The 10,688-nt window shown below is 32.8% G+C and overlaps 1 protein-coding gene across 1 annotated transcript; it reads right to left on the reverse strand.

Annotated features, from left to right (window-relative positions):
* Positions 1-6,271: 6,271 nt before the first annotated feature.
* Positions 6,272-10,500, reverse strand: LOC145626294 (uncharacterized). The gene is made up of 6 exons (XM_081678724.1): positions 10,343-10,500; positions 9,330-9,417; positions 8,227-8,291; positions 7,011-7,079; positions 6,877-6,926; positions 6,272-6,685 (listed from the first exon to the last, which is right to left on the reverse strand). Exons 1-6 carry the CDS (start codon positions 10,412-10,414, stop codon positions 6,574-6,576), a joined length of 456 nt encoding a protein of 151 aa, XP_081534850.1. The 5' UTR covers positions 10,415-10,500; the 3' UTR covers positions 6,272-6,573.
* Positions 10,501-10,688: the final 188 nt, after the last annotated feature.

The following is a 10,688-nucleotide window of genomic DNA, read 5'->3' on the forward strand; positions in this document are numbered from 1 at the left end:
GTGTTACATTTTGTCTTGCTTATGATAACACTATTTTGACTCCTGTACAATAACATTATTTTCTGATGGATATAAATTATTATTCTTCATATTATGCTGTTATTTATTTATTTATTTTTGGTTATATTTTGTGAACCTTATATTAAAATTTTTCATATGGTGTATTTTATGACTCAAATAAAAACACCATAGTATCTTTATGATTAATTCTGTAAGTGTTTCAATGTTGTTTTTATGTACTGAGACTACTACTGCTCTACCAAACTTTTTCCCTAACTTCCTATTTGTTCAGTTTGGTTAGTTTAGTTCCAGATGAACTAGATATGTGAATGTACCTCTTTCACCATTATTAGTTTGGCCTGCTGTGGACTTTAAAGATTTGGGGTTAGTAGTTGCAAAGTCGCCATCATTTATTGCCATAGGAGAAAATTGTTTTTAAGGGAGCATTCCACTACGAGAAATGGTAACCCCCTTCTTGCAGATGAGCAAAATCGTTCAATCTTAAGGAGTTTTTTTTTTTTACCCTATACTAATTTGTAACCCCCCAAATCGATCTAGTCAATAATCGTTCATTGTGCATAACGTTCTATAGATCGAGTGAGTCCTTGTCAAGAACACCTTTGCTTTTCTGTTACTTAATTATTATGTTAATATTTCTTTTTCAAATAGTATGGACAATATAGCTACTGCATGCATTCATCAATGCCTTGATGTACTTGTTTCTTTACCCTTTTTTGATTACTTGAGAAAATTACTGCTTTCATTTTCTACCACATTTTCGAGTTTTTAATCTCCTAATCCTCTACCCCAAATGATTATATATCTTTGCTGGTTTGCATAAATTTGTTACTGTTGTGAAAACTGTGCATATATAGTCTGTTCATAAATCATAACATTGTCTAATTTGGATGCATCTAGCTTATTTACATGTGCTTCTCATAATATAAGATTAATGAGATCAGATCAGCCTAAGATAAGTGTTGTGTTAATCTCATTCGCCTTGCTTGGGATTTCGAGTTTTTGTTAATAATCTTAATTAGTATGGTGCCCACTTGATGTGATTCTATGTTTAATATATATACATACTTCCACATGTTATTGTTTAATCCTTAGATTGTTCTTTAATAATAAGAGTTGTGATTATGCATGCATTAAGCTGTCTCTTGTTTGGGTATTATATGTTTTTTATGCCCACAAATGCTGACTTATATGGTATAATACGGGGATTATCATATGGGTTTGTCTTCAATGATTTGTTTTGTTCTTACCCTTATTTGGTACTCCTCTTGGGATGTCTGCATTTTCGTAACTAACTTTTGGACTTTATTCTCTCTAGTCTTTACCTATCTTGGAGTGATTCAATTCAATGTCATTAGATGAATCCGAGTTTTTGTTTCGTGAGTGTACATCTTTCATCCCATAGGACTAACCACTTCAATCTTTGATTTTCTAGAACTTGAAAGGCCACATGTAGCGCGACTAGTTGTCTTGAAGTGTGGTAGTTTTCCCCTTTCTATGAGATCTAACTAGCTAAAAACCCTCTAAATAAACAAAATTTTATGGAAAGCTTGTCAAGAATCAACTGTATAACAAAATGTTACTCGTATTGATATTATGAGGTTTCTGATTCTTTTTTGTGATGGAAAGCTAGAATTTAAGCCGAAGAAATGTGAAGGTGATTTTTATAAATGTTTATGACTTGTTTTGGCAGGTCTTTCTGTTTTAGATCTTCGGCATTCTTTAGCTAGTCTAAATTCATTTACATCAGTTTAATTTTGCATCTTTTTCTTGCAACAGCTGCAGTAAAGAGGTAACGTATGTCATTACTTCCTTTTTTGTATGAACTTGATGCATTGTGTTATTGAGGCTTGATATATATATACACACGTTTCACAACGTTATAATATGTTTCTGAATTGATCAAACTTGAAAGTATGTGCTGATAGTTCGACAAAGACTAGTTTTAATCAGTGAAATCCTGTTGCCTTTTTTGGCTGAATGTTTGTTCAGCCTGTTATCAGCTAACTAACTTATCTGATCTTGATATCTTAGGGAAGCCGAGAAAGCTGTAAAAACTAGGTTCTGCTCGTTAGAGTTAATCATCCGACATCTCATGTTGTTGAGGTTTTTTCCTTTGAACTCTAGTGATAGATAATTAGTCCATTAGTCGTCGATGTTTGAAGATCGGTTATATCTAGCTGAAGGCATGAACATATACATGTGCATTGCTTAAACATGTTATTTTGTGTTAAGATTGATTTATCATGTTTAATTTGGTTTATTGTCTTTGGTGTCTTCTCTTTAGTTTGGATTAGGGAACATGTCATGCTTCTTGATCCGTTGATCATCCAATTATGTGTTTTGTTGCGAGACTAATAAATGACATTTAGTCAATATAAACAAAATATTATATAGCTTAAATTCATGTTATGTCTATTATTAAGTAAGCGACAAAAATAACATTCACAATTATTTCTAAACGGAGGGATTATACAGATGTGATGCATGATTTTTAGTTGAAGCTCTTATTTTTTAAGTTAAATGTCGCGAAATTTCTAGGTTTTGTTTGTATGATAAAGCTATTGTCCTTGTTTGCCCTGAAAGAGAGTAGCAGTAGTACACTACATCAAACACTCTTTCCAGGACTTGTTTTTTTTACTTGTACCTGTTTATTAGTTTATTCTTTGCTGCATTTCTAAGGTTTGTGTCTGACCAGAAAGACAAATATTTGACAATAATTATAAGCTTAGGTAGAATTAAGGTTGCGTATATGTGAACCTATCAAGTCGACTTCTTCAATAGTTTCACGGGCGAGGTCTGTATAATGTAATGAAATCATGCATGCTGCCTCTAATCTCAGCAAAATCTCTATGTTTTAATTTTTGCATGTTACATAAGTTTAGGCTTTGATGGATCCGTACAAAAGTGGGGTCATTTTGTATGTAAATCAAGATTCCAATTATATAAGGAATTTCTTCCAATCATCTATGACTTTTGTTTGAACTTTAGGGTTAAAAATCAAATATCAAAGAATCTTATTAAGCATATAATTTAGATTGTACCTTAGTATTATTAACAATACTTTGAAGGTTAAGATGTTGATTCTTGTTTAGAGGGAAAAAACGGAAAGTAGGCAGAAAGGGGGGCCGAAAGGAAAAGTGGTGCTAGCTTGTAGTGGGAAAATGATTGGTCCTTGTATATATTCTTGCCACTCCCATTTTTGAAGCTGGAATCACTCACTTTTATATTCATTCATTTGCCACACTACTATTAGGGTTTTGTTTCAATTTACTAGGTTCGAGGGAGTATCGGTTTTTTTTTTTTTTTTTTTAACGTTTTACCGATTAGGAATATGATTGTGTATATCTGAACATTATTCGGACTCTTTTGTAGTCATAGGGTAGTGATCATCCTTGCAAATAAAGAATCTCCAAAAAAAATTACAAGTTTATGTATTTTTTTTGTTTATATAATTCCTTGGATACACTTTCATTTCATTAGAAATAGAATAAGTGAATTTTCTAGTTTTCTAGAATCTTTTTTAGGGAATACCTTGAAATTATCATTATTGCTGTAAAAGTGGCAGTATGTCCTGATAATATTGCTGATTTTAATTTTGTTGGTCACCAATTGTGGAAATTGGTTGACTTATGCTCTCAAGTCTTAACTTATGTATTTGTGTATACATAAAATAATATAAGATTCCTAGGAATGTAATTTTCTATGTTTTGCATTTTTAGGTAATGGGATTAGAGAGAAATAATAATAATCATATTTAACGGTTGACCTTTTTCTCGACCTTGAACTAATGACCTTGTAATATTCAAATCTCATGGTCTTTAAACTATAGTTTATGACTTACTCGTATAAATCAATGTCATTTAAAATCAAAAAACCAGTTCAGCTATTTCTCTAGATAATCACTTTCGATTAGCGAAACCATTTAGAGATCGGTAGTTTCGTGTAAAGTTTCTGTTATACCGTGTCACAACTCACAACCTCGTATTATTTACAACTTTATCTATCCTAGCTATAGGCTATAGAAGATCTACTAAGCTCATTTAACTTCAAACCGAAAATGCAAATTAAATTTACTATAATTAATCAGCTAACCCTAATTAAAAGTATTAACAATAACATATAATTAATAATATTTTGAAAAATGGTTATAAAAGTAGGTTCATATGATTAGGATTACGTAGGTGGTAAGCATGTGAAGCCGAAAGATAAGTCAAGTTGGTAAGCGGCTTATACTCCAAGTAGTAAATTAAAGCTTCTTATTTTATACACTCTATTGTTACCCATTTTGGGAACACCATGTGCTTTGGTACGAGAATTATTCTTCCTTTGCATTATTTTTTTTATAATCAATAATTATGTTAATTATCAAGGGTTTGAAATTAACCTCAACTTAGTGATGTTATTAGTGTATGAAATTGTGTAATTGACTAATGTTGTGTTGTCGTTTTCTGATTGATTATGAATTTGATGATGATCAAGAAGATCTAGTTAAGCCCATTTTGTAACAAACAAGTAGCAATGCTAGAGATTAAGGAGATAAACGCTCGTTTTTCTTAAATCTTTCGAGGACATTCAAATAATAAATTTAGTCATGTCAAATTTAGTATAGTGATATAAGGTATAACCAAACTCTATAGTTGTTATAAAAAAAATATATTCGCTATTATTTTAACTTTTTTTACGGATGAATCATTTGACTCTCTTTACCTTGACATTCCCCCTTCATCTACCAATATATCTCTCTTCTTTCCCTTTTTTTCTAATTGCTAATTTCTTTTCTATGCATTAGATAAATAATTCTGAAAGAAATCTTCTTCATTCCCGTTTTTTTTATCTCCCTCTTTATTCCACCTTTTTCCCTAATTGATTCCTCCATGTCCCCTTTTTAATATAATTAAATTTTCTAATACAAACATCTTTATATTTTGTCAATGACATTCGGCGGTTCAAAGACTATATATTATGTTGTTAATAGTAAAAGATTATAACGTACACGGCATAATAGCATAAAAAAGCTAATGTAAAAGGGAATAACATTGACATTATACTATATAGTTAATAATAAAACAAAATTCAAACTTTATAAAAAGTTGATAAAGCATATGAAATTGCTTGTCCCTTTGAAACCCAAGAGGCTACATTAATATACACCTTCTAGAGTCTAAAAGAAGGTGTTTTGTTTTACATTCCTAAAATAGAAAGTTGCTTAATTATTAGTCTAACTCTAAGTGCTGGAGAATGTGGTTACATATATAAGGAAATAGAAACTTAGCATCTTCCTAATGTGTGTTTGCTTGCTTTTGTGTTAATTACTATTACTATTGTTGGTGAAAAGGGATGACTTTGAGGAATAGTTTTTCTACCTTTCTCTTAGTAGTGGAGATGAATGATGATTATACAAAGGATAAAGATCAATAATAGTGGAGAACTTGAAATAAATATCATTCTAAAAAAGAATGTCAAAAAGAATGTTGTTTTTGCTTTTTATTAAGTGGACATGGATACACATACGTACATTTAGCGTACCTCAATAATTTCTTCTTTAATTAGGTTAAGAGGTAACTCATCAGTCGATACTTGATAGTTATCTCATCTTTCACATTAAAAATTTCTTTAAAAGAGAATTGGGGTATTATTATGTATTAGTGAAATTTGAGAGTACATTAATAAAATTTTATAATTAATCATTTCATTCATTCATTCACAAAAAAAAAAAAAAAAAAAAAAAAAAAAAAAAAAAGTTCATTGATAAAGATTTTAAATAAAAGGTTAATTGATATGCCAATAAAACTACAAGAAAGAATAATATTCATATACAATTATCTCATGTAGTCCTCATCTTATCCGCAGCAACCTTGTACTCAGCTTTTTTCCATTTTGCAAATTTAAGAATATGCATAATTATAACTCCGCATATATTTTTAAATGACACGTTTTGATTTTTTGCTCGATTCATCTAATTTACTTTGGCTAATGTTAAATTAAATTAAGCTCGCTGCTAAAAGATGTTAAGATCATTCACTCCTTGTTCATTACCAGAATTTTAGTAGTGAGATAACATGCCACTAATATCATGCCATCTATTATTTTTACAGAGTTTCTTTAGATTGTCTTGTTAGAAAATTGGCACTGTTTAGTTTGCATATACAAGTATATAGTAACTAGACCTAGGAAGCCAACAGACAAAAACCTGTCATGAGCTTTTAACAGTAAAGAAAATTTAACAAACAACTAACAACTTTAGACTGTCTTACTACAAATTCGGCGATACCGCCATTTTATGCCATTCCTCTGATTCAGTTTTCACAGTGTGTATTTGATCCCTAAAGGCCAAAACACATATAGCCAAGGATTACATAAAGACAATTTCACAGTAGTTGCTAGAGGGCCAAATAAAACATTAGGGTAGAAATCATATAAATGATTGATGCTCAAACAAGAGTGAGAATTTGGTTTTTTGTGTAGATACAATGCTCCCAAATAACTTCCGCTCGAAACCCTAAGAGAGGTCTAAACTCTATATGGAACTTTGGTGACTAAAAATGTTTCTTGTTATGAGACGCTTGCTCCACTGAGCTCCACTTGAGCCACAGCTGAATTGATGGCATCGAGCACGTCCATCTTCCCCTTACTTAAAGCTTCGTCTATTGGTGTGCGCTCATGGCTAAACATTCAAAACATGGATTAAACTCATTACGCTGTTTCACTAGACTAAAGAAATTTTAACTGAGTTTTCATTTGCACCCAAAGTATGGTATGCTTCCCAACTTTCTAGCACTAGGATACAACAATGTCTACAATATAACGCTTGAACATTTCAAATTGGAACAATAAGCAGAATTAGAAGAGTCGTACCTGTTAAGGATCGCGACATTTGCTCCAGCCAAAATTAAAGTTTTAACCACCTAGATCAGAGCAGTTAATCAGCAGTGAATGCTTCATGAATATGACACGTAATACAGTGAATGAACTCCGTAATTTATTAGTACCTCAATGCGGTCATTCAGACAAGCCCAATGAAGAGGTGTGTTCTTTTCTTCATTCAGAGAATTTAGATCCTGTGTTACATGGAAGAATGACTCAGATAAATAGATGTTTCTGGAACAATACATATAAATATGAATAAGCTGAGATTTGCACAAGAACCGTAACACCCTGACCACCTCCTGGTCTCCCGGACCATTAATAGATACAAAGACTGCTTCCAGGATTAACAACAAGCACCACAGACTAAGATGTCCTTCCAACAAATTATACTCTCACTTGTGTGTCCCCAGGGAAACTTCTTAAAAGGTCACCTCCATCCCAAAACAACTCTCAGCAAAACAAGCTTAAGTATGGAATATCTTAGCAAATAGGTTCTTGCATTGAAAGATACAGCTTACAGGACCATTATCTATAACAACAAATTGCTTCAAGTGCCTAGCCCTATTACGACTAATGGAATGATTGGAGTCATGTATAAAACCATGATGATGTGCACAAACAGCCAAACTAAGTGAATTATCCAGACCAAAGTGCCCAAAGTGAACGGCAACAGATTATGACTATGAAAATCATCAAACATGGTTCGGTGCATGATTTTTTGGTCCTTTTAAGTGTTAATACTAAGATTTATAAGCCTATGAGAGACAACTTCATCAGTCTACAGTGAGTGCTAGAATCTACCAGAATTCATCACTAAACTATGATTGAATACGCATGATTGATTTTGCAATAAACCATGATTGAGTATGCCTGAATTGGAGATCTCTTTTTCACCATTTAACTACGATAGATCATCACTTTGTCTACGCACCATCTTTAGTATCTTGATATGTAGCACTCACAGTGTTAAGTGAGAAGTTGGGAGCAAGGCCAGTTCTCTTCACTAATAAAATAATATTCAATACAAATATTTTAATTTAATAAAAATAAGTTCAGTTCAAAGTTCGGTAAAACTTTTTTAAGTTCAATAAAAATAATTTGAGTTCAGCAAAATTAATTTCATCAACAAAAATGATTTTAGTTCGAAAAAAATAAGGTGAAATGAACAGGGCGTCAGGGCCTAATCAGGAAGATGAAGTCGCAACATTTTATATATTCTCACCACAAAATTGACTAGTATTTAGGTGTTATTAAATCTCAATTCTATTGAATGATCAAGCACACTCACTAATCACTACTAGGAATAATGTAAATTATGGAAGGATTAAATCTACTTACCACACCTTTACTTATAAGGTATTCGACAATGCCATGGTGACCATTGGCCGCTGCCATATGAAGAGCTGCATTGAATAATAATAAAGACAATGAAACAAAAGACTGGCATGCGAAGATAAAAGTGATGCAGGCATTAATCTTAGTACGACAGGAGCTTTGGCAGAACATAGAGTCTAGTAGTCCACTGCCAATCACTTAATTGACAATACTAAGTCACTAATCACAATCATGCTTTTTCTCAAGCTTGAAGCTGGCCACACACATGTTTATTTGCCAAATGCATATGGAAAAACAATGAGGCAAAATTGCAATGTCAGGGTGGATTGGTGGAATAATCATAGAGGATATCTAAAAAAGCACAAGGATATATTAGCAGGTACACTAAGGGTACAAAGGGCTTTAAATCAACAAATAGGATAATTTTACTGCCATGTAAGCAAAAATTAACAATTTTGAAAGCAATGGGATGGTAAGTTCATGATTTGGTCCTCACTAACAATCAATGTAGTCTGGGAATGAGGCCCAATTCGATAACATTATTTACAGAGTAACGTACATGTCTTTGCCTGTAAATGGCAGAACTGACACATTTAGTCACATTACTGGGAAAAAAAAAAAAAAAAACGGCCAATAACTTTCACCTTCAGTTATAGCCCTCCCTTATCTTCCAAACTAGATATGGAATAATATTGTAAAAGGACTAGAGAAGCTAAATGACTAAAACAAGGTCCTCATCAACCTATTACAAATAAATGGCAGTTTTCTGGTACCATATTCACACTATGGACAGCAGCCACAGAATATACAACTTCGTTGTGTGGCTACATGGTTAACAGAAACGCAGATCAAACGAGAATAGGCAACAGAACAACCAAGCAGTACTATATGAACCCCAAATAAGCTCTTTGCTAAGTAAGTCTGTAAGTGTAGGAGGACAATATCCAACATTGGCTTGTTGCAACAAAGTAGCAATACAGAAATGAATTGGATTGCAAAAAATCCAGTCCAGACATGAATAAATTGATGTATGATATCATGCCAAATCACAATGATCAATAATGCAAGTATAAAAAGCAGGAAAACTGAGATAAAGGCAATCAAACCTGTTCGGCCTTGAGAATCCTTGGCATTAAGAGAGACTCCAGCAGATTCTAACTCTTTCAGGTCATCAAGATCATCATATCTAGCCGCCTAGGAAATGGAAATAAAGATTGTCACGTAATGCAACCCATCAATTTCCGTAGGGGGAATAAGAAAATGCCATCCATTTAATGAAATTCTTTGATATGACATCGCGGATTTAGGCCAAAAACGTGCACAAAAAAGGGATTAAAATCCAAGTGCCACCTCCCCTACCCTAAAAATGTGCCCACTCTAATAATAGATTAAGTGGGTACATGAATCAAAATAGGGAACGCCCACCCCAAACCCCAAAGAACCACGACACCACGCTCTAGAACGAGTGAACCCGAACACAGGTGCACTAGTGCCTAGTGGACTAACTTAACAAATTATGTTCCCTCTTTAGTTCCATGAACCAGAAACTGCTATAGATGTTCCAGACTTCTAGCTAGCACTAAGCCATACTAACACCTATACTCTCCCTATAACATTTATACAACTAATTAAAAGTACCATGTCAAAACTTTGTGCAATTTGATGCCTAATTCAACTACTTGTACTACGTATGTATTTTAATATCACTTAATTTATTCAATTTTGATAGTGTTACATAATGGGTAACCAAAAACAAATAAATTAGGCAGTATACTAATCAATCTATATGCTATCCTGCTAATAGACTCATCAAACATAATCATGAAGACACCAATTACTTTAATCAACACATATATTAATATGTCACTGATTTAACCTAGAAAACAAAAATTAATTAGCAAGATTCTTCATTTATACAAGTATACAATAAACTTATAAAGGGTACAATAAAATTCCAAATTGGGTATCAAATTCATATGTTTTCAACATGAATCAAATAATCATAGTATGATGATGAATAGCATTGAAAACAGGGGATGATTAATTGCTTAATTAAAGGAATTTAAGTAAATAATTAAGAAATAATATAAGATAGTTTACAATCTAAGTAAATAATTACCTCAAGTAAGGCTTCAATTTGCTCCACCATCTCCGGTGAAATCTCAGTCGCCGGAGTTTCGTCGACGCCCATTTTTTTAAAGAAGAAGAGGAGAGAAGAAGAAGAGGTTTTGGCCTTTTGGGTGAGTTCTAAGTTTGTTCTTTTTTACACTGGACTTTGCCTAAACTTTTTGTGCACATTTGCCTCAATCAAACAATGGGCCTTGTATAATCCAGCTCTTAGCCCAACACAATTTTAGCCAAGACAAAACAACTACCAAATACTTCTACGGTTCTACCAACGGAGTATTGGCTCACTTACCAATTAATTGTAGGTGCAGTGGTGATTGGGACTACATGTGGTAGGG

The sequence above is a fragment of the Chenopodium album genome, chromosome 4, assembly GCF_948465745.1.
Source record: "Chenopodium album chromosome 4, dcCheAlbu1.1, whole genome shotgun sequence".
NCBI lineage: Eukaryota > Viridiplantae > Streptophyta > Magnoliopsida > Caryophyllales > Amaranthaceae > Chenopodium > Chenopodium album.

Excerpts from the sequence above, each read along its gene's own strand:
- LOC145626294 (XM_081678724.1), bottom strand. The coding sequence starts at position 10,414 with ATGGGCGTCGACGAAACTCCGGCGACTGAGATTTCACCGGAGATGGTG. Across the intron at positions 9,418-10,342 it reads AAATTGAAGCCTTACTTGAG|GCGGCTAGATATGATGATCT; the intron begins GTAATTATTTAC and ends TCCATTTCCTAG. Across the intron at positions 6,686-6,876 it reads AATGTCGCGATCCTTAACAG|CCATGAGCGCACACCAATAG; the intron begins GTACGACTCTTC and ends TTGAATGTTTAG.